At 48.3% G+C, this 24,472-nt stretch overlaps 1 protein-coding gene across 1 annotated transcript in view; it reads left to right on the top strand.

The window, feature by feature from the left end:
• Positions 1 to 4,044: 4,044 nt before the first annotated feature.
• Igf2r (insulin like growth factor 2 receptor) overlaps positions 4,045 to 24,472 on the top strand; it is a 90,906-nt gene continuing 70,478 nt past the window's right edge. The window contains exon 1 of the mRNA XM_038338523.2: positions 4,045 to 4,294. Coding sequence (XP_038194451.1) covers positions 4,137 to 4,294 — 158 coding nt within the window. The 5' untranslated portion in view covers positions 4,045 to 4,136. The remainder of the gene's footprint in view (positions 4,295 to 24,472) is intronic.

Below are 24,472 nucleotides of genomic sequence, written 5' to 3'. Positions count from 1 at the left end.
ATTACAAAATGCTAGCCATATTGACGGAAGAGCCCAGCCTATTCTAGAACGTTATCTTGGCTAATACAATGCAATGCCCTACTTTCAAATACTCACACATTCTGCAGTAGAAGGCTTGGGCTCTAACAGCCAGTAGGGGACATAGTTCAACCCGTAAAAGAGGCTCTTGTGTGCCAACATCTTCCAGACTTGCCAGTGATAGCATTTCTTCTCTTTCCTTTTTGGTTTTGAGGCAGCGTTTCTCTGTGTAGCTCTGTCTATCATGTCTTGGAATTCACTCTGTAGAACAGGCTAGCCTCATACTCAAATCTGCCTGCCTCTGCCTCCTCAGTGTTGGGTTTAAAGACATGTACCACCACACCTGACATTTCTAATGGTTTTTGTTTTACTCTGACCTTTTTTTTTTTTTTTTTAAATATTGGGTTTTATATAACCCAGGCTGCCCCAGAACTTGCTAGGTAGCCAAGGATGATCTTGAATGTCTGATTCTCTAGCTTGCACCAGAGCTGGGATTACTATGTCCAACAAATTGTGTTAAATGCTTCCATTTTGATTCTTGGTTCCAGGTAAGGATCCTGTATTGTCGTCTATTCTCCTACATCTTTAGCCTCCTTTAATTTTGAGGCAGGGTTTCTCTGTAGCTTTGGAGCCTGTCCTGGAACTAGCTCTTGTAGACCAGGCTGGCCTCAAACTCAGAGATCCACCTGCCTCTGCCTCCCGAGTGTGCCACCACTGCCCGGCTTAGCCTCCTTTAATTCAGGACAGCCGTTTTAGTGTCTTCCTGTGTGTAAGGATTTCCTGAAGTCAGGAGTGATGGCTCCTGTAATCTTGGCACTTGAAAAGTGGGAATGGAGGAAGCTTTCACGGCCAAAGTCATGTTTGACTACTCAGTGACTTCACGGTGAACCTGGACTACGCTTGAGAATCTGGCAGCTGAAGTCAATGACAGTTTGTGTGCTTATCCTGTACTAGGCCCTGGGTTCAGTCTCTAGCCCAGCAGAATTTCTGGATTCAGACAGGGTCTTGCTACACATCCCAGACTGGCCTTGAACACTTGATCCTCCTGCCCCCGCCTCTCCAGTGCTTCAATTACAAGTGTGTGCTACCAAAATTGGCCTTAAAGTAATGTTTCTGTCTTTTTAGAAACAATAATTAGTTTTGGGCTACACATAGTAGTGCACGTCTTTAATCCCAGCACTTGGGAGGCAGAGTGAGGAGGACCTCTGAGTTTGAAGTTAGTCTGGTCTACACAGCAAGTTCCAGGACAGCCAGGCTACACAGAGAAACCCTCTCTTGATCCCCCCTCCAAAAATATTGATTGTGAGCCACTTGCTATGGGTGCTGGGAATTGAACCTGGGTCCTTTGCAAGAATAGGACTAGTCATCTCTTCAGCCCCCAAGTTTATTTATAAAACAGGCCCAATAAGAGCACAGCACACCCATAAACTAAAACAGCTATAACACTATATTAATAAGTTATTGAAAGCTTATGAATTATTAATTCTGGAACTTTCCATGTAATAATTTTAATCTGCAATGATCTGAGGAAAACTAAAACTGTGGTAAGGCAAGATCACTCCACTGATCACTCCACTGATCGATTAGATTACAGCTTTCATGACCCAACTGCCTTTTTTTTTCTTTTTTTTGAGACAGGGTTCCTTTAAGTAGTTTTGTCCTGGAACTAGCTCTTTTTTTTTTTTTTTTTTTTTTTTTTTTTTTTTTGTAAACAGAGACCGCTTTAGTTTCTGGCCACCTAGACCCGAATAGTCACACAAAACTTTATTAATTGTGACACTGTTTGGTCAGTGACTTAGGCATACTTCTATCTAGTTTTTACATCTTAAATCAATCCATTTCTATTAACCTGTGTATTGCCATGAGGCTGTGGTTTACCAGTAAGGTTATGGTGTCCTTTTCCTTTGGCAGCTACCTGGTGTCTCCTTGACTCCGCCTTCTTTCCACCTGCATTTAGTTTTCCTGCCTAACACTATTCTGCCCTGTCATAGGCCAAAGCAGCTTCTTTATTAACCAATGGAATAAAACATATTCCCAGCACAGAGAGGGAAACCCCACACCAATGGCTCACATCTTTATCATCACAGCAGAGCACCTGGGAGACAGAGGCAGGCAGATGTCTGTGAGGTGAGACAACCTGCTCTGCACAGAGTCCCACGACAGCCAGTGCCGCGTATGAAATAGCCCTTAGCTACTTACAATCCTGAACTTACTCTTACAGTTATTGTTGCACAAGTCTGAAATTTTTTTTTATTGATATTTACTGAGCTCTACATTTTTCTCTGCTCCCCTCCCTGCCTCTCCCCTCCTGCCTTCAATCCTCCCCCAAGGTCCCCATGATCCCAATTTACTCAGGAGATCTTGTCTTTTTCTACTTTCTACTTCCCATGTAGATAAGATCTATGTAAGTCTCTCTTAGTGTCCCCATTGTGGAACTAGCTCTTGTAGACCAGGCTGGCTTTGAACTCATAGAGATCCACCTGTCTCTGCCTCCTGAGTGCTGGGATTAAAGGTGTGCACCACCACCACCGCCGGGCTATTTAGTTTTTTTTTTTTTTTTTTTTTTTTTTTTTTTTTTTTTTTTTTTTTTGACAGGGTTTTTCTGTGTAACAGCTCTGTCTGTCCTCAACTCGCTTTGTAGACCACACTAGCCTCAAACTCTGAGATTGCCTGCCTCTGCCTCCCAAGTGCTGGGATCAAAGGCGTGCGCCACCGCAGTCAGGCTCAGGGACCACTTCTTGATAATCACAGCAGAAGTCTAGAGAGCTATGGGCCATACAGTAGAGTGTATTTCGATTTTCTTTTGAGACACTCTCACTATGTAGCCGTGGCTAGTTTTGAATTTACAGAGATCTGCCTGCCTTCGAACGGTTGGGATTAAATTAAAGGTGTATGCCACCACAGCTAGTAGGTTTATCTTATTATTTCCTGTGTATATGCTAGCACGCTACCGCGGAGGCAGAGGACTATGTTCTGTCTGCCTTTCCATTTTACGGCTATAATCTCTCACTGTACCCGAACCTTGCCAGATTCAGCTAGCCTGGCTGGCCAGCAAACTCCAGGGATCCTTTTGTCCCCGTCTCCCCACCGAGGTTACTTGGGTTTGCAGCCACAGACTTTATTATATGGGTGCTGGGGCTTAAGCTCAGGTTGTCAAATTTATGCAGCCTTTTATAGTCTGAGCCATTTTCTAAGCCCCTCATTTATTTTATGTTCACTAGGCCACCGCTGTGTATAATACGGGCACACATATCTGAGCGTAACAATACAACTTTATAGACAGAGGTGGTGGTACACGCTTGTAAACCCAGAACTTGGGAGGCTTAGGTAGAAGGTTCCGAATTCCAGTCCTGCCTGAGCTACATAGTGAAGCAGTCGCAAAAGTTTTGAGTGTCGCTCGCTGGTTACCCTTCCGTTTACTGTACACTGCATACTGGCCTGTGACTGTCGCCTGACTGGCCACAGAGAGCCCTGCTTGGGAAATTACATTTCCACAGAGTTCCTTGAGAGGCCCTCAAGGGCAGGGGTCGGAAACTCGCGTGCAGGGCAGGTTTCTAGAAGCACTGACCAGTTACCCCGCATCGACTTGCAACACTAAGCATCAACCTGGGCCTTTCCACCTAACTCCATCTCGGCCACCGTACCGGTCCAGCCTGAAGAAGGGATAGTTACGGGGCGCCGACGCGACCAGGATGCTGGCTGGAGAAACTGAGGTCTGGGCTCTGAGGCGACACCCCTTACCCCGCCGTGAGCAGCCGCTCAGGGGACGACCCAGGCCTCGAGTAGGTACCTGGCGCTCGCGCCCGGCCCGCAACATTTCCCGTCCCGCGCGGGTGCGGCGCTCACGTGACCCGGGGCTGGGCGGAGATCACCTGAATAAGGACGTCACGTGAACAGGAGGCGGGGCAGGGGCGGGACGTCTCCGCTCACGTGACGGTCCGGGACAGCCGCGGAGCGCCTCCTCGCCGCACTCCCCCCCCCCCCCCCCCCTCCCCACCCCAGGCTCGGGCTCTCGCTCTCCGGCTCCCGTTGCAGCTTCGCCCCCGCTCTTGCGTCGCGACCGTGTCCCAGGCTCGGCCTCGAACGGGCCAGCCGCCGGGAGCCCCACGCCACGCGCGATGCGGGCCGTTCAGCCGGGACCTGTGCCCTCCGGGCCGCGCGTCGCGCTCCTGCCTCCGCTGCTGCCGCCGCCGCCGCTCCTACTGCTGCTGCTGCTGCTCGTGGCGGCCCCGGGCTTCGCGCAGGCCCAGGCCGCGGACTTGGCCGCTCTGTGCAGGTAGGTGTCCTGCGTGGCGGGCGCGGGCCGGGGGACACGCAGACGCCAGTCCCGCCCCGCCCCGCCCCCGCGGGAAAGTTGCCCGCGTGGTGACTGCGGCGGCCTCGGGGCGACGCGCGGGGGGGACCCACCGCCGTGGGGCTGGCCCACGGAGCCCCGTGCCCGGCCACTTGTGGCTGTCATAAGTCGGGCGGCTTTGTGCGACTCCCGTGGCCGGGGTGTGCCCGTCGGAAGTTGCAGGGGGCAAGAGCTCGGGCTGGGCTTTTGTCCCACTGCACGTTTTCATTGAAGTTCCAGCCGCGGGGCTTCTGGAGGCGTCCCCTCCAGTGTGCAGACTCTCCAGGGAGTGCGAGCCCACGCTATGGCTTTGGAGTTGGGTAGTGGTGCTTTCGATTGCAGATTGACCCCGTCTGTGGCAGTTCTCTCTCACTTTTTTCTTTCCTGATTTAGAGTAGCTATTTGTCAGTGGGTGACGCGTTTTCTTCTTTTAACGGGGGTTGAGGGGTGGTCATCCGTGTTGGCTTTCAAAGACTTTACCCTTCAGTTCTCCCAGTCCGCTTCCTGTCTGGTTGCTCACATGATGTCATTGTCTCCAGAGTGGATTATTCTAGTGTAGTCTTCTGCTCTGGGAACCGAGGTTGTATAATCTCCAGTCTTGTTGAAGTTTGTTAGTGTTGGACACAGGTTCGTGGGCCGAGGGAACTTCCATTACCAGGGGTTTGGGAACTCCTGGCCTCCTCTGGACTTTTTTTGTTTGTTTGTTTGTTTGAGGCAAGGTTTCTCTGTAGCCTTAGAGCCTGTCCTGGAATTAGTAGACCAGGCTGGGCTTGAACTCACAGAATCCACCTGCCTCTGCCTCCCGAGTGCAGGGATTAAAAACGTGGCCACCACCATCTGGTGTCCTCTGGACTCTTTAGGGTGATAGGAAGTCTTGCTTGTTTTTAGAACTTGGATAAGGAGGAAGCGGGATGCAAATCTTGAAGCCAGCCTTACCCCTGACTTTCAGAAGTGAGTCAGATATTTCTGAGCCAAACTTCAAGTTTCTGATGTTAGTTACAGGCTTCTCTTTCCCCGCGTGTGTCAGAGAGTTTTGTTATCACCTAGAGTTCACAACTTATAGGCATCTTTATTGTAAGGGGAACGGGGCAGACCAGACTTCTCTTTCCCACTTTGGAGAGTATCTGGAGGCAGAGCCTGCTGCACTGCGGTTTATAGACCAATTAGCTGCCCAAAGAGAAATTGCTGCCCCTCCATAATATGGAGGAAGGGTGACCCTTAAACAATTCTGGGGCACTTAGAACAGGAAATTTTGGATTAAGTACTGCTGTGACCAAGAATCAACACAGCTGGGCTAGTGTGGAAGTAGTCTTGTTAGTTAATTGGTTTGTTTCTTTTGAGACGGGGTGATACTGGGGGCTCGAACCTAGGTCAGACGTGCCAAGCAAGTAATCTCCCACTGACCTAAAGCCCTTTCCTTAGGATTCTATTTTTACATATTATTTTTAAAGTGGTGTGTGTGTGTGTGTGTGTGTGTTTGTGTGTGTGTGTGTAGTATCTGCCATGCAGAGGCAGGGACAGGATCTCAGATCTCTTGGAGCTGGAGTTACAGGTTGTTGTGAGCAGCCTGTCTGGGTGCAGAGAATTGAACTTGGGTCCCCTCTAGCCAGGTCACTCTCCAGTTGTAGTAGAATTCATTTTTTTAAAAAAAAATATTTTGATTTTATTGTGTGCGTTAGTATTTTGTTTGTATGTGTGACTGTTGACCACATGCCTTCATGGTGTCCTGGGAGGCTATCGGGTTCCATGGTCGAGAGGCACCATGTGGGTTCTGGGTACTAAATGTGGGTCCTCTGCAGAAGCACAGTGCCGTTAACTGCTGAGCCGTCTCTTCAGCCCCATAGTGTTAGTTAGCTTCTTCCCCTCCTTCCCTCCTTTTTAAAGAATTTTTCAGTACAGGGTTTCTCTGTGTAGCCCTGGCTGCCTTGGAACTCACTCTGTAGACCAGGCTGGCCTGGAACTCAGAGATCGCCTGTCTCTACCTCCTGAGTGCTGGGATTAAAGGCGTGCGCCACCACCGCCCGGCCCATCTCACTGTCTTGAACTTGTGTTCATTCTCATCTGGGCCAGGGGAGTACTGGTACTTAGCCCAGTAGAATGGCCTTTGCAGCCACATCCTGGGGCTACCAGGAGAGATAGACCCTGGTAAGGCCTGGTTAGGGGTGCCTGGCGTAGCCTCCGACTATCTCTAAGGTGGTTCCTCTAGATTTCCTCAGGTACGGTGAACTTCCCAGGCCTTCACACCTGTCTCCTGCCTGTCACTGTGTTCCATTTGTACATAGAAATTTGCTTGGAATCAATTTTAGTGTCTCTTCCAAACTTAGTATCTGCAGAGTGTAGTTTGTCTTGTGTGTTGCCATTTAGTTTTGTGTTCTGCGAGATCAAACTAGGCCTAGGACAAGCTAAGCAGCTGTTTTTTTACACAGCCCTTTAGTTTAGAATCTCTTCGTGCTTTTAACCACTTCCTTGGGACTGTGGGCAGTTATCTGTGTACTGTTAGATAAAGTGACCTTCCCGTCCCTAAGGTACCGGTACAAGGAAGGAGGTTAGTATGAGTTTCATCGGTATCAAGGGAGCATGAAGTGTTTGGTCGCCTGCTTATTCTTGTCACAGGCCCCATGGCTGCACTGTAAATAGCCGGCATGGGTCTCCTCGGTGTAAGCAGTTGGCTACTGTAGTTGGTACTTTTTGTGTTTGTTTCTGTCACCTGGTCACAGAGGCAGTTCCTTGTGTGGAAAGTACTATTCCAGGTGTTTGTAAACCAATGGAAGCGAACTACTTTTTCCTTGCTTGGAAAAACATGGTTTGGTGCCCAGGGCGGTTCCGGAAGTTATTTCTGTAATGATATCGGCATGTCCAGGCTTCATGGGGCTTTTTCTAAGCCCAGGCTGTAGGTTCTCAGACAGCCTCTCCCAAGAGAGGCTAATTTCCAGAGAACAGGAGGGAAATCCTGGCCTATTTCTGGAGTGTCAGCTTCCTGTGGGGACTTCAGGTTGGTTCAGAGCTTAGACCTGATCTAGGGCTCTGACCGCTGGCTGGGATGGGGCACAGTTCCTACTGCATTTAGCCTTGGGGAGGGGTGAAGGAACCCAGGTGGGAGAACCATTCCAGCAGCAGGTCTTAGGGTGTTTGCACAGTGGAGAGGCCTGCTCTGTGAGATGCGTATGTGCAGCAGACGTGGCAGAGGCGAGTGTACGCAACAACACTTGACACACCGCTTGCTTTTTGAAGAGACTGTACACACACAGACACCCCTGCTTCCCACAGATAGTGAGCACCTGCTGAACCTAGGGTCTCACGCGTGGTAGGTAGGTGCTTTACCTCTCAGCTGCATTCCTTTTCTTTTGTTTTTTTATTTTGAGACATAGGCTTGCTAAGTTGCCCAGGCTGCCCTGTCCTGCCCTGTCTCTGTTGCAGTCAGGATTCCAGGCAAACTAGACCTGGCTGATAATACACACTCAGATGTCTGGAGGACAATGTGCTATGGATGAAGAACTTATTTGTGAGGCTGGTGAGCCTGTTGGTGGCACTGACCTGGGTAAGGTCTGGGGTAGAGAACATGCGAAGGTCAGTGGGGCAGGATAAGTGAGAAGAGAGGGTCAGAGGCTGGGCAGTGCAGCACCACCGGCAGGGACCGAGTCATGCTCCTGCATAGCCATTCAGTGGAGTAACTTGTTCCTTTAAACTTTGCAGAATGCCATGTTACGTATGTTAAATGCGTGTTTCCACCCTTGATTTAGGTGTTTACAGTATCCTTCATGGGGAAAGTGTAACAGTTGGAACTGATTGTAAAATGCTTGGTCTGGTGGTTGACTACTTTGAAATTTAAATAGCACAGGATTTCTCCAAATTGTGTGGGTATGAATGCTGGAGAGGTTTTTATTATATTGAGGACAAGAGAATAATGAAGCCAGCTGGGAGTCACAGTCAGTTTCGTTGCTATCTCTAGGGAGATTTTTTTCCCTCCTGCAATTTTCCCAAAAGAACAATGCTTATATGTTTAATTTGGGCCACATGTAGGCCTTGATCACATCCATTTGTGTGCATGCATTTCTCTTAACCGTGAGTGTGTGTGTGTGTTAGCTTAGGATGGTTAATTATGGTACCACTATGGCTTTTGTTCTCCTTTTCCGACAGGGTCTCAGGCGCCCTCACTCCAGCTCCCTCAGTAGTGGAGCTGACCTTGAGCTCCTGGTGCCCTGGCCTCTCCCTCTGTCAGATCTTAAAATAGCACCTTTTTCTTTTTCTTTTATTGTAAATAATACTTCGTCTTTTGACCCCTTAGCAGTTTGTTTTTAATCATGTACTTGCAGAAATTTAGGAGTTTCTAAGGTGTTCAGGGTCAAATCCTTAGATATGTGCGCTGTTTTCCTCCCTCCCCCCACTTCTGTTGCTGTGATAAACACCACGGCTAGGACATTATACAGCCCAAAGAGTTTATCTTGGCTGGGCTTAGCAAGTGGCAGCTTTAACCGCAGCCTGAAGGAAAGCCTGCCTTACTTCCTCCAGCAAGGCCATACCTCCTTGGCCTCCCAAATATCACCACCAGCTGGGGACCAACTCTTCAAATATGGGAATCTTTGGGGGGCCATTCTCCTTCTAACCACAGAAGCCAAGAAATCTTAGCTTGTGGCAGAATTCACTGTTGGAAGAGCATTGCCTTCCTGTGCATTGCAGGGTGTTAGGCAGTGCTCCTGGTCTGTACCCAGCAGGTCCCAAGAATCTTCACCCCATGCTCCTCACCTGGGCCACATAGAGAGAGGGAAATGTTCCCGAACATTTCAAATGAACCTCCAATTGTGAAAAATTCTCCCATTGACGATCACTGGGTACCCCAAGGTCACAGAGTTTTTCTCCTCTTAGCAAGGAGAAGGTGAGTGTTCGTTTCCCCTGAATGTGTTGTTATTATTTGTTGACCTGGGTGTGGTATGCTGGGTGAGGTTACCACCCCTCCCCCCATCAGACAGGGTTTTCTGTGTAATGGCCCTGGCTGTCTCCTACTGCTTTGTAGACCAGGCTGGCCTTGAATTCACAGAGATCTGCCTGACTCTACCTCACCAATGCTGGGCAGCAGCTGAGTTTTTAACTGGTACCATGTTGTAATTTTTCTTTGCTGTGTTCTCAGCTCATTTTTTGTTATTAGGAGTGTGACAGTTTTGTGGTATCAGTCAATCTTTTTTTTATGCATTGGGATCAGTTTTGGTATGAACTAGATATTTTCTTTCCCATACATTTTGGTACAACTTAGCAGTAATGTTCTAGTAACCTGGTACTTTGGGGGAGGAGGGGTAGAACAGGGGGAGGAGCTAGAGTATGGTGCCTGTTATTTATTTATTTTATTTATGTTAAGGCATGGTCTCATGTGTAGTGTAGCAAGCCTTGAAATTGGGATCCTCCTGCCTCAGTCTCTGGAGTTAGAAGCATTTGTCATTTTTCCCAACATTTCAGGTTTCAGTTTCCATTTTTGTCTATTCAGATTTCTTGTCTTTTCTTGAGCCAGTTTTGATAAACTGTGTTTTGAGAGAGAGAGAGAGAGAGAGAGAGAGAGAGAGAGAGAGAGAGAGAGAGAGCGCGAGCACAGGTGTGCATGCATGTGTGTGCAGGTGTGCATCTGTGTGTATGTGTGTGACTATATGGGCTGTGTGTATACATATATATGTGTGTGTGTTTGTATTTATGCCTCTTGTATGTGTGTACCTCTGTGTGTGTGTGTGTGTGTGTGTGTGGTCAGAAGGCAACCTCATGTGCTGCCTTCTTTTTGAGACAAGATCTCTCTGAGTGAACTCCACCCAGGCTAGCTGGCCTCTGAGCTGGGATCTTCCTCCCTCCTTCACTCCCAACCTCTTCATCTATGGGATAAGTATGTGCTGCTGGCTTTTAATGCGGGGTCTGGGACTCCAACTTTATGTTCTCAGCTTTTAAGGCAAGCACTTTACTGGCAAAGGCACCTTCCCATCCTCAAGATTTCTTTAAGAATTAAATTAATTAAAGACAGAGTCTTACTGTCTAGTCCAGTCTGTCCAATTTGTGCTCCACCGTCTTTGTCTTCAAGTGCTGGCAGTCAGTGGTTTTGTTATCACACCTGTCTTTTTTTTTTTGAGATGTTTTTTAAATTTTTATGTGTATGGGTGCCTTGTCTGCATATGTGTCTGTGCACCATGTGTGTTTATTGTCTTTGGAGGCCCCAGAAGAAGGTGTTGAATCCTCTGGCACTGGAGTTACAAGAGTTGTGAGCTACCTTGTGGGTGCTGGCAATAGAACCCGGGTTCTCTGGAAGAACAGCCAGTACGCTTAACTGCTGAGTCATCTCTCCAGCCCCTAAGAAACTCTTGGCCTTAAATTGTGTACATCTTCCTTCACTATATCAAAGGCTTGTTAACATTTTAGTAACTCACAAGAACTAGTGTCTTAGAGTTTCTATTGCTGTGAAGAGAAACCATGACCATGACAACTCTTATAGAGGAAAAATATTTAATTGGGGTGGCTTACATTGTCAGAGGTTTAGTCTGTTACCTTCATGGTGTGACATGGTGCCATGCAGGCAGACATGGTGCTGGAGAAGTAGCTGAGAGCCCAACATCTGGACTCACAGGAAGTGGTCTGTCGTACTAGGTGTGGCTTGAGCATAAGACCTCAGAGCTCGCCTCCGTGGTGACTCACTTTCTCCAACAAGGCCGTACTTTCTAATAGTGTCACTCCCTTATGGGGACTATTTTCTTTCAAACCACCACTTTCCACTCCCTGGCCCCCAAAGGCTTGTAGCCATATCATAATACAAAAATGTATTCAGCCTAACTTCAAAAGTCATCATAATATATCATAGTCTCAAATTTACTTAAAAGTCCAAAATCTTCTGAGATTCATACAGTTTCTTAACTGTAATCCTCTATAAAATCAAATTAAAAAAACAGACTACATACTTCCAACATACGATGGTACAGGATGTACAATACCATTCCAAAATGTAGGGAAGGGAGCATAGTGAGGAAATGCTGGACCAAAGCAAGACCAAAAAACAGAGCAAACTCCTAACTTTATCTCCATGTCTGATGTCTAAATGCTTTTATTTAGATCTTCAATTTCTTTCAGCTTTGTTGACTGAAACACACTCCTTTCTCTTGGACAGGTTCCACTCCCTGTTAGCAGCTCTCTTCAACAGATATCCTACATCTCTGGCCTCTCTAACATCTTGGGTCTCCAAGGCAATCAATCCAGATTTCTCCTCCAGTTTCACACAATGGCCTCTCCTGGCCTCCATTCAGGGACACCCCGACACGTGCCTGACCTCAGTGACTTTCCTTTGTTACCGAAGCAAATTCCACAATCTGTTTCTTCTACCCTTAATTCCAAAGCCAGAACCATGTGACTAATAGCCTCCTATAGGGGCTGGAACATGACCCCCTTGTTCAATGACATCTTCAGCAGCTTTCTGTCTTTCACTGCCTAAACTTGGCTGCCTTGAAAGAAGAACTCTAGACCAGGCTGGCCTTGAACTCAGAGATCTGCCAACCTCTGACTTCCCAGTGCTGGGGTTACAGGTGTGCCCCACCACACCTGGCTCTAAGTTTTTCATTAATTCCTTTAAATAAGTTGGAAACTTAGGTGAGTGGGATTTTGCCCTGGGGCTACCATTCTTTTAGTCCATTTCTCTATCTGTTTGTCTCCTTGAACACAGGATTTAGCTCTGTTCTACCTCCCGGTGCCCCTTTTCTCACTCTGTACGCTTTGTATTTTTATTTGCTCAGCTTGCTCATTTTCATTATATATTTTAATTATAGTTAACTCTAGTGACCACACAACAGAGTCTGTGTTTTGAGATTTCCTCTGCTAATGGGATTAATCACTTCACTTTAGTCTCAGGCAGACTCTTCAGACAAGGGCAAAAGCTGCTTTATTCTTTACCAAATTATCACAAGAACGATCTCTAGGCAAAATGCTAAAATTCTTTCCCCAGAAACCTCTTGAGCTAGTGTCCCGTCCCCCGCCCCCGCCCCCTTGTAATCACTCTTAGCATCACTGTCTTCCATGCTCCTACTAGTTTGGCCCAATAAGCATCACTTACAATATTCAACTGCTTTCCTAATCTACATTCCCAAGGTCCATATTCGTTCAAACAAAAGCATGGCTTGGCCTATCGCATCATACCCCACTCCTGGTACCAACTTCTGCCGTAGGGTTTCTGTTGCTATGAAGACACACCATGACCATAACAACTCTTATAAAGGAAAACACATTTAATTGGAGTGGCTTACATTTTCAGAGGTTTAGTCCATTATCATCATGGTGCGATATGGTGCTGGAGAAGTAGCTGGGAGCCCAATATCTTGACTCACAGGAAGTGGTCTGTCATACTGGGTGTGGCTTAAGTGTATATAAGACCTCAAAGCTCGCCTCTATGGTGACTCCAATAAGACTATACCTCCTAATAATGTCACACCCTTTGGTGCCATTTTTTTTCCCCAAACTGCAACTAGTACTGTTTCATACCAGTCAGGCTGTATCCCCAGCCTTTGCCCTCACCTCATTCCCCATTCCCCTTTACTCAGCCTTGGCCGTCTTGGAATTCACTGTGGAGACCAAGCTGGCCTCACCTACAGAGACCCACTTGCTTCTACCTCCTAAATGTCCAATTTTTCTATTTATGTATTTGTTTATTATTTTTTGGTTTTTTTGAGACAAGGTTTCACTGTGTGTCCCCCACTGTCCAGGGACTCACTCTGCAGACCAGACTGACCTCAAACTCAGAGATCTACCTGCCTCTGCCTCCGAATGCTGGAATTAAAAGTGTGTGCCACCATCATGCAACTTTTTTTTTTTTTTGAGACCTGGTTTCACTATATAGCTCATACTGGCCTTGAACTTATGATCTTCCTACCTCAGTCTCTGAATGTTGGGGTTACAAGGGGGCCTTTTCTTTGGTGGTTATCTTGGGTTCATGTTGCGTTGACCCCTGTGGCTCCTGATGGTGCTCTTTATGGTAAATCTCATCTTGGACATCTGTTGCCCTGTGCAGCTGCTCAGGGCAGGGCTGGAAGCATTCATTGGAACTTGGCTATAAATTGTTTTTGGGGAGATGGGAAAGACATGCCAGGGGCTGGTTGTGGAGCCTGAAATCTTTTCTTATTCTGCTATGAGACACTCACCCAGTCGCGCTGTTCCTGCTGGAGGCAGCTGCTGGCCCCTGGGGACAGTTGTTGGCCGAGTGCTGGTGCTGCCTGCTGACGTCCGGATGAGTCCTGTGGAGACAGGTCTGGATGATGGAACTGGGGCCAGGCCATCTCTGGGTCTTTTTTGCTCCTCCACACAGTTGCCTTACTTATGTTTTGAGACTGGCTCTCTGTAGCCCAGATGCGTGGACCTCCTGCCTCAGCATTCCGAGTGCTGGAATACAAGGCAGGTGCTGGCCTGGGAGTGTCCTTTAGAAGTCACTGTCTCAGTGTTACACACCCTTAGTGGCCCAGGAGTCGCTGCCTCAGCTGGCGAGTGCCTGCTGGTTGAGATTTCCCTTTGCGGAAGAAAAGGGTCTTTTCTGAAAAGGGTTGAAGCTGTGTGTTTGTGGCTCTGCAGTCCCACTTCACACTCAGTTCTGAGATCTGAGTTAGTAGATTGCAAGACCTTCCTAGCACAAAACTCCCTGGCACAGGAGGTGTGGAGTTTGGGCAGGTGCCAGGTCCAGGTGCCCCTTGTTGGACTGGGCCTTGTGCCATTTCTTTATTTCTTTATCTATTTATTTATTTTTAATTAGACTAGGATTATAATAGACTAGGATAGCTTGCCTCTGCCTCCCAAGTGCTGGGATTAAAGGCGTGAGCCATAAGCCACCAAGCCCTGTGGTTGTTTATCAAGAGTGGGAGGCCAGAAGGCCTGACTGGCTTAGGTACCTACCAGTGGCCCCTGCCATCAGCTGGACTTTGCTTGTTCCTTTGGGGTTGGAATTGTCTGCTGTTGGTAGAGAAAATGTTTGGTCACTTCACCTTGCTCTACAACTGCAAACCAGCTGTTACTGGCAAAGTTTTTGAGGTGCCAAGGACTGTCGTTTCTATTTTGGTCTCTGATAGCATGTGGAGGGGTCATCACAGTGGAGGAAAATCCCGCTGTCCTGTCCCGAGGGATGTGAAACTTGCCCTCCAGATCAGCCACTGGCCTTTGGCAGGAGTTTCCCCTTACTCAGTCAGCGCTGGAGTGGAGGGCAAATTCCTCAGATGACTGATCCTGCAGGTGCTGTGGAACTGCTGGTCTAGGGTAGGAAACACCAGTCAACAGTGGCCTCCAACTTGTCTTGCATCGCAGTGGCTTGGGAGGTAAGTCTCAGCCTTTTAGGCTGAACTTTGGGTATATGCTGTCCAGAGCTTCCATGTGGCTCCTGAGGTTTGACTGGATGTAAGGCTGTTCTAATTCCAACTGACTCCAAAATCAGCCTTCACTCCCTTTTGTGGGCAGTACTGGGGTTTGAAGTTAGGGCCTTGGCTTCTAAGGTGGCAAGCACTGTGCCCTTGAGTTGTATCTCCAGTTCCCCCCCCCCCCTTTTATTTTTAAACAACAACCACAACAAAAACTTTGAGACAGGTCTCACTGAGCTTCCTAAGACAACCCTCAGGCTTGCAACCTCCCGCCCTCAGCCTCCGTGGCAGTTGGCTTTACAAGTCTGTGCTGACAAGCCTGGCCATCAGCTGCACATTTTAAAGCAGATGTGTGGAAAACTCCCTACTCCTCTGCCTGGTCTGTGAATAGAACAAGGCACCAGACCAGAAATGACACAGAAGAGGGTTTCTTAGAAGTGACAAGGGCAGGACCCATTGAGTCATCGTCACTGTTCCTCTGGGCCTCTCCTCTCACCTGACCAGCTGTAGATATGCTACTTTCCATTCTGAAGTGAAAGCCAACATCTCTTCCTGTTGACTCTTAGAGGAGGCGGTGTGAGCCAGTGGCGTCATGGGGCCCAGCATTCCTTAATAACATGGGAGAGGATCAAGGGGCTCCTAAGGGAGCAGGGGGCAGGGGTCCACTAAGCCTAGGCTCTTTTGTAAGGTGATGATGTAAAGGGAGTCTGGGAGGACGTGAGGGTGTAAACTGTGCCTCTGACAGGGAAGAGCCTTGCAGGGCTCTGCCTGTGGGAGCAGCCTGCTCAACCCCATGTTGGGCACAGGAGAGATGTCAAGAGTGTTACCCTGGGACTGGGTCCCAGAGGTGACTGTGATGACTTTGGAGCTACTGGGGGATCAAGAAGATGTGGAAATTAGGATGCTGGACTGAGTGGCTCATATCTATAATCCTAGCACTTGGCAGGCTCAGGCAGGAGGATTGCCCTGAGTTCCAGGCCAGCCTGAACTCAAAAGCAAACCCCAAGCCCCAAAAGTTCTGATTGGTTTGCTTTTGTGCAGAGTGGCTTCGTGTCTTTCAGGTTCCTGAGGCTGGTGACAGTTTTACAGCCAGGATGCAGTGGGAAGTGGCTTGTGCTTGGGGCAGATTGCATGGCGAGTCCCTGCTGTGGGTGGTCCCTTTCTGATCTGAGACTGCAGGCCAGGTTTCTTCCGTGCTCTCTAAAAATGGGAGAGATTGCATGCTTCTTAAGACAGTGAGGGTTAAGTGATTACGTTCAGAAGTTTTGCAGGGCATGTCCCAGGTGTGCCGTTTCACCTAGGCTGGCATTGAACTTGCTGTCGAGCCACAGTCACCCTGTGCATCTGACCGTCTTGTCTCCACTTTCCCGGTTCCAGAATCACAGCTGCAGGCCACTACTGCTGTTTACATCCTGCTGGGCATCACTGAACCCAGGGCTGTGAGCATGGTGGTCAGCATCCACAAACTGAGAACATCCTAGACTCCGTCTCTTCGGACTAGGATTCTGTGTACCACTTCCCAGCGCAGATCTTTTTTTTTAACTTTTAATTTTTTAATTTTTGGCACTAAGGACAGGCTAGGCTATGGCACCCTGAGGGAGATGCTGCACCACTGAGCTTTAACCAGCCTCCATTGCCCCTTTCTTCCTTGAAGTTAGGAGTACACTGTTCAGGAGGAGAACGTAACCCTAGTTACAGATGCACAGGCACAGGGGGCCCACCTGATGTAGACTGAGGACCCAGACCCTAGCTGCAGCCTGTGTGCTGGGGTTGAGCTGGGCAAGCCCATGTTCTGGGTGGTTCCTGGTGGCTCTGTCTCAGAGGGCAGGTGTTGTTTGCCGTAGTGAAATTTTTGAGGGTGAGAATCCTTGCTCCTGTGCTGCTGGGAAGTTCAGGTTTACCCAGACGGGCACTCTGGTGGCAGCTGCTCCGGCTTAGACTTAGATAGTTGAGGGCTGGGGAGGCTCGGCTGCTGGCCTGTCCTGAGGGGACAACCAGGAAGAAGCTGTCTGTCTCTGTGTTCTGGTGTCTTGTTGTGTGCCCTGCCTTCCCCCAATGCACTTTGGTGTGTGTGTGGTTTGGGTGTGAAGTGTGTTGTCCCTTCTCCCTTCCCCCGAAAGGCTTATGTTTTTGAAATGCTGATCTCTAGCGGTAGGTGAAGTCACTGAGAGGTGGCTGGTTCATCAGGGTGCTGTGAAACAGTCTTTGCACACCGTAAATATGTATTACTCTCATCGTTAGCAAAAAGCTGATTGACCGATGGCTAGGCACAATTTTCAGGGCAGACAGAATGTTGGGAAGAAGGGCAAAGCCACAGGAATCATGAACCAGATGGAGAGGAAACAGGACCTGCAGGGGAGGTAAAAGCACATAGATGAATAGAAAGGGGTTCATTTAAGGCTGGGCAGTTGAATTTGAGTTCAAGGCCACCCTGGTCTACAAGAGCTAGTTCCAGGATAGCCACGCTGTTACACAAAGAAACCCTGTCTTGAAAAACCACAAAGGGGGGGGGGGGAATTTAAATTTAATTTAAGAGCTAGTTAGTAATAAACCTGAGCTGTTTGCTGAGCATTTATAATTAATATAAAGTCTCTGGTTATTTGGGAGCAGCTGCCGGGACACAGATACTCTTACTACATCAGGGCTTTGACTGCATCAAGGGATTAATTCACAGACATACTCATAATTTCATGGCATGATTGGGAGAGGATAGGAACGTTCAGAGGTGGTGCCTAGTTGGAGAAAGTGGATCATTAGGGGCACATCTTTGGAGGCCATCTTGTCCCAGGCCTGCCTGTATGTCCCACTTTCCCTCCCAGTGTTTCATGGCTACCATCACATATTCCTGTTTCTGTGATGTGTGGTCTCAGCTTGGCACAGCAGTGGGACAGCCAACTGTGCACCAAGACCTTAGGAACGAAGAGGTCTTTCCTCTAACACCGTCTCCCACATGTTTGTCACATGTTTGTGCATGTATTTGCCGTGTCTCAGCACCCCTGGAGTTGTATCTGGAGGCTCAGGTTCTTCAGCATCATGGTGAGTGTGGCCAGGACAAGGGTCTGCCTTTGCCCTTCCCTTCCCTCTTCAGTTCCTTGCCTGTGTCATGTGGCAGTTGTCCTCTTTTGTGTGTGTGGATGCAGTTCTTAAGCAATCTGAATCCTTCTGTTATATCACAGCTCTCAAATGCTTGGTTTGTGGATAAGGAAGTTGGGGTTTAGAGTATATGAATTCCACTCCGCCTATAGGCTGGGATGCAGGGGTGGATTTGAGCAGGGTTTGTGTAGTCTTCCACTGTGATCATGGCTCCTTTTCAGAGGCTCCTTTCTCCCACCTGCCTCTGCTATCATTCACGTAGGACATGGTTCAAAGACCACTGGGTCCTGGTTGCCTGTAGCGCTGGTCCCTTAGCCTGGCTGGATCCTTCCTTACTCAGGTGATTCCTGCTTCTAGATCCTTTGTACCTCTCTGGGAAAAGCCGACTAAAGGTTGACTCTCCATGAGGATCTTCTCTTCCTCTTTGAGCTGGCTTCATATCTTTATCCACAGTCTTGTGGTTGGTTAGAATAGGAAGTGAAGTACTTCCTATATAATCCTGGGCCCTGCTGTGTCAAAGTCATGTGTTTTCCAGTGTCATCGTCTGGTCAGGGTTGAGTCACTCTGCCAGGCCAGATTTTTGTCTCTTCTAGTACCCAGCCCCCAAGGTCCACTCTTTGCTAGCTGCCTTGCTGTAGGCCCACTAGGGACCCTGTCTCCTCCTGATCTCTCAGAGACTTGTCTGGCTTTTGGGCCAGTATGCTGCATGTATGAGCTGAGACCCTGGAGATAGGTGACCGCCTCACACTCTACTGGAGGATTTGGATACATGTCTCCAAAGCAGAATCATGTTTGGAAGTTGAGTTGGAAAGACTCAGGACTCTTTTTGTCCCCAAGAGGCAGCTTCGTGCTCACTGAGGATTACGACAAGCACCCCCAGCTAGTGCTGTGTGTGTCTTGTTGTGTGGATCATCAACTTTCTCATTTTTTAAAGGAAAACAAATTACGCATGTGCTTGTTAATTTTATGACTGATTCTGTCATACCGGCTTTGTGTGCTGATAATTATAAGCCAGTGATTAAATATTGACCAGCTACATGATGGCAAGCTGTCACTGCCATCTTAAGACTTCTAGGCAGTTGGGGAACTAGGAGGATACATAACTGGACTGGGAAGAGGTTGAGTTAATAGAGGTGTACCTCTGAGAAGACAGAAGAGGCCCGATAGGTTGCTGAGTAAGGTGTTTTTCATTAAGGGATTGGCATGCAAATAACTTGACCATAGAAGCATTCGTGTACATGCACACTAGCTCCCCTGTTGTGTGTGTGCACGCGCACACGTGCTCAGGCATGCAAATGGAAAGATCAGGAGAGAACCTTGGGTGTCCTTGCCTTCCCACTGGTTTTGTTGTGTGTACTAGGCCTCTATCTCCTGTAGAGGGCTGAACTAACTGACCCTTGCACTACTGAGTCTGGCTTTTAGGTGGGTTCTGTGGATTTTTTTTCCCTAAGAGTATATAGATTTGGTTTTGTGTGTAAATTTAAAAATACTTAGAACAATTTATTATTTTTTATTGTGTGTGTGATATGTGTTCACCATGGCATATGTGTGAAGGTCAGGTATGTAGAAATTGCTTCTTCTACTATGTGGATCCCAGGGACTTCAGGTTGTCAGGCTTGACAGCAAATGTTTTAGCCCCACAAGACATGTTGCTACCCTGCCCCCCCCCCTTTTTTCTTTTTTCTGTGATGACCCTCCTGTCCTGACTCTACCCTCCCCCCAAGCATTAGGGTGGTGCTACCACATGCACCTTACTGTTGGTCGTCTTCCCCCCCCCACCCCCCAGCCTTGGAGTCAGAATCTTGGCTGTGTGGCCTCCTCCTGCCTCCACCTCTGCAGTGCTGGGATAATAAGATACATAGTGTCACAGACTTTTAAGATTTTAAAAATGAAAACCCTTCAAGTTATATCCGTCTTGAGTTAGGGGTTTTTGCTGTGAAGAGACACCAGGACCACAGCAACTCTGGGTTTTTTTGAGACAGGAGTTCTCTGTGTAGCTCTGGCTGTCCTGGAACTTGGTTTGTAGACCAGGCTGGCCTTGAACTCAGAGATCTGCCTGCCTCTGCCTCTAGAGTGCTGGGATTAAAGGTGTGCACCCACCACCACCCAGCCACGGCAACTCTTATAAAGGAAAACATTCAATTGAGGCTGACTTACAATTCAGAAGCATGGTGGTACACAGGCAGACATGGTGCTGGAGAAGTAGGTGAGTGTTCTTTTTATACGTGGATCCACAAACAGCAGGAAGAGAGAGTAGCCCTGGGCCTGGCTTGAGCTTCTGAAACCTCAAAGCCCACCCCTAGTGACACACTTCCTCTAACAAGACCACACCTACTCCAACAAAGCCACACCTCCTAATAGTGTCGCTCCCTATGAACCTATGGGGCCATTTTAATTCAGACTACCACAGTCTTTAATTTGGCAACATCTTTGAGGATATTCTGAAATTTAAACTAAACGAGGTTAAAGTGGACCCTCAGAGCCACTGCTAAGGCATAGGTGACTTGAACTTCTAGGTAGTTCAGGAGAGGGCTGTTGCCCTCAGACTGATCCGTGCTCAGTTTTTCTAGTGACGGGCGGACTCATCCCATGTGTTTGCTGACCACTCGTGTTGAGTGTGTTTCTACCACCACACTCACTTTAAAATTAGAGATAGCACATCAAATATACAGCATGTTTGTGATGTTTGCCCTTCCCGTTTCCCTCCAGACCTCTTGGTTTGTGTCTATTTACAGTCCCTCTAAAGGAAGGGGCCTGAGTGAGTCTGAGAGCAGTGGAGAGGATGCTTCTCTGCTCAGAAGTCTACAAGTTAGAGCCCAGTGGCCTGGCCAGAGGGAAGGAGCCTGCCGGATGTGAGGAGTCTGATCTGCAGTTTGGCAGCTCTAGGCCAAGGCACAGGTAGCCTGCTGTTTCGCGCCAGGTGGTCTGGGCTTAGTGTTCCCCAGGGTTTCCTTTCAGGTCACTCTGAGAAGTCGCCCTCCTCCGAGATCCACGTGAGTTTTGACAGCATACACAAGAAAGGGAGTTTCTGTGTCTTGGATGTGCCTATAAAGGAATGACTTAATATTGTGTTATTGGAGAAGATGGTACTGTGCACGGGTGGTTGTGAGATGAAACAGGAACTTGGAAGTCTCTATATCACATGTCTTTTTTTTTTAAGGTTTATTTATTTATTATGTATGCAGTGTTCTGCCTGCATGTATGCCTGCAGCCAGAAGAGGGCACCAGATCTCATTATAGATGGTTGTGAGCTCCTTGTTCACATAAGGTTGCTGGGAATTCAACTCAGGACCTTGGAAGCGCAGCCTGTGCTCTTAACCACTGAGCCATCTCTTCAGCCCCTACATCTGTCATCTTAATTGCTGTGTGTGTGTGCATGAGTGTGCATGTGTGAGTGTGCTCGCTCGTGTGTGTGAGAACTTTTCAGTGATGTCATTGAAACTAAATACTTTCCAGAAAATTTAAATTATCTTAAAAATGTAGACGAAATGAGACAGTTGACCCTAGTGGTACAGCTCTTATCCTTGGAGCTCAGCTAACCCGGGTTTGTTCCTGGCCTAGACACTTCATAGCTGGGTGGCATTGGAGAGGTCATACTTGTTCTGAGCCTTGGTGTTTTGCCTCCTAAGCTGAGAAATTCAAGAGTATTGAAGATGGAGCAATTGTTGGGGTGGGTGCTACTTAGGGGTTGGCGCTGGGAGGAGCCTTGTCCTGAGGCACACATAGCCTGGCGTCCAGCCCTCCCTCTGGTTCCCTGGTACTGAGTATTGGGGGAGGGCCTCATGTATGCCAGGATGGAACAAGCTCACTATCCTTAGCTGTCTCTTCAGCCCATTTCCTTCCTAATGTTTTGGTAAGTAGTAGTAACCTGGAACTGATCTTCAGGTGGCCTTAGTGACTTAGCCTGCAGAACTTAACTGAAGAGATCAGTTTTGTGTTCCAGAATCATCCCGTTTGTAATGCAGCCATTGATAACCTTGAGTTCCTGACTCTTACCTCCCACGTGCTGGGGTTACCAGGCACGTGCTGCCATCCTGGTTTATATATGGTGCTGGGGTGGAACTCAGGGCCTCTGAAGCAGTTGCTTTTTGTTCCTGTGATGACCAAGACAGCTTATAGAAGGAAGAGTTTATTCCATTTCACCTTAGGGTTCTAGAGGGATGCTCTGTAATGGTGGGAAAAGATGGCAGTGGATGGCTGGAACAAGAAGCTGAGAGACATTCCCATCCAGGCATTCTGTCCACAGGCAGGGAGCTCTGAGCACAGACTGGAAGCTGGGCGTGGCTGTGAAAGCCTGTCCCCCAGTGACATGTTTCCTTCAGCAGGGCTCCACCTCCTAATGTTTCGTAACCCACCCAAGAGCACCCCTAACTAGGAATCACGTGTTCAGATGTGTGTGCCCAGAGGGGTCGTTCTACTTACAATTGGGTGTCCTCATTTGAGGAGAGAGACTGAATTTTGCAAGGGTGGGACAGTGGGCAGATTTCAGGCTGTATTTTGAGTTGACCAACTATGTCCCCAGCCTTGGTGTTTCTTCCTCCTCACTGCCTGTTGCAGTCCCTCAAATGAGGTTCAGTGACTGAGTAACAGCGGAGAGCTGTGAGCATGCCCCTGGACCTCACTCCTCGGGAGGGCGTGGAGACCTCACGTGTGCTCAGCTGCTGGTGGTCTCCTCAAAACTTTGCCTCTTGGTAGAGTTAAAAGATTAAGGCTTTGCTTTCCCTTTGAGCTAGTGAACTGTCTGCCCTGCCTGCCTTTGCCCAGTCTTCACTGTATAAACTTGGTAAAGGGTGGACTTTGGGCGTCTTTCTTGCTTAGCAGTGAACTGTTGCTATGGGATGGAATTTTAGTTTTGACTATCCGTATTTGTTTCAAATAGAAAATTCTTTTCTAAAAGATAAAATGCCAATTTGTTGTCCGCTCACTTCAGTCTCAGGTGCTTGGATAACCAGCCCCATGCTAAGGTCTCAGCTTTTATGGACTCCATTCTGAGGATGGCTACAGCCTGGGCCATTTGACTGCTTGGCCTTTGACCTGCCAGAAAATTTACAGTCATCTAGTTCATGATTTTAAATGTAACAACTTCCACTGTTTATTTTTTGCTTTCTTTTTCTTTCTTGGGGCAAGGTCTCACTGTACAGCCCTAGCTGTCCTGGAACTCTCAATGTAGGCAACGCTGGCTTTGAACTCAACAGAGACCTGCCTCCTGAGCACTGGGATTAAAGGCATGGACCACTGTGCTTGGCCTGAAATGGATTCTTGGCTAGTCCAGGCTAGGGTAGGCTTCGCTCTGTAGCCAGTTTGTTCTTAAACTATTGATCCTCCTTCCTTGGCTGCCCAGTGTCCATCACTGCACTGTTGCCCTTGACTTCAGAGGTGCAGCCCCTCCTTATTAAACACGGCGCTTCTTTCTCCCACTTTTCGGCTTATTGAAAGCTGTCTTAAAGTGCTAGTGTCCTGTGCGCGCGCGTGCGCGCGCGCGCGCGCGCACACACACACACACACACACACACACACACCAGGTCAGCTCACTCCACTGCATCGCAGGATTGACTCGGCTCCTCTGAGTTCCTGATGTGGTGTTTAGCTGAGTGACAGTGCACGGTGCCAGGCCTGTCATTTTGGATCATTTTAAAGCAGCTGTAATGTTCGCTGGAATTAGATCTCCAGTGCTAACAGCCTGCAGATTGTTAGGTTTCACTGTGACCGAGTCTTTGCTCTTAGGTGGTATGACTAAGAGCTGAACTAGCACACCTCCCTGGGAGCTGGGGGTTGAGCTCCATGGTGCTGGGGGCATCTGCCGGGCAGGGTTGCTCATGAGCCCTTAAATCAATTCTGAAGAAGCTGTGTTCAAAGACTTGAGTAGGTGACAGGATCTGCCCTCCCTGTTTATATCATCACTTCCATTTGATAGATTTGTATGAGATACAAAGTGTATGTCTTTGGAAAGCAGCCTTCTCTCTGACTTCTGTGCACCTCACTGCACCCTGTTCCTTTCGCTCCGTCTGCATTTCCTTAGGTTTGGTTCTCATTGCAGACATCTGTGGCACTGTGGGTACTTCAGTCACTGGGCTGTGAGGAACTGTACTGATGTTAGGCTAAGGTTTTCAGTGAACTGCCTGCTGCCTGCCAGCTTGGAAAAACTTGGAATTACAGCTCGCAAATGAGAGATTAGCATTTTCTCTGAAACTTAACCATAGCAATAGAAATGTGCTAGTGTCCTGCAAATTGCCTCCTAAACGCTTTAAGGAAAGTTTACGTGTGCTGTGGCCTTCACTTTCTTCAAGTAGAATCAAGATTGCTTACTGCAGGATGGGCGTGGCCTCCCTGCCCGCTGCCGAATTCTTAGTCCTCCAGCTTTAACAAAGTTGCTCTCTTTCTTTTTTTCCCTTCACCCCTAAAGTCACTGCTACTTGTCAGGGCTCAGAGTAATTCCCCAGCCTGACACAGCTGTGCCGTAGTCTTCAGTGATCCCCTGCTTGCCCCCACTGACTCAGTTTCCGTCAGAGCTTATATTGTGTGTACTGTTCACTCACTTCCCTTCCGTCTTCAGGGGCCTGGGAACTTGGTCCTTCTGTACCTCTTGGGAAACCTTGTGGCTGGGCCTCTGTAATCCCAGCACTGGGGATAGGGGACACGGGCATAAGGATACCTACAAGTTTGGAATCCCCACCCCCCCAACACACCA

This window comes from Arvicola amphibius, chromosome 8 (genome assembly GCF_903992535.2).
Source record: "Arvicola amphibius chromosome 8, mArvAmp1.2, whole genome shotgun sequence".
Classification (NCBI taxonomy): Eukaryota; Metazoa; Chordata; class Mammalia; order Rodentia; family Cricetidae; genus Arvicola; species Arvicola amphibius.
The sequence above is the reverse complement of the archived record's forward strand: the minus strand, read 5'-3'. Positions and strand labels throughout refer to the sequence as shown.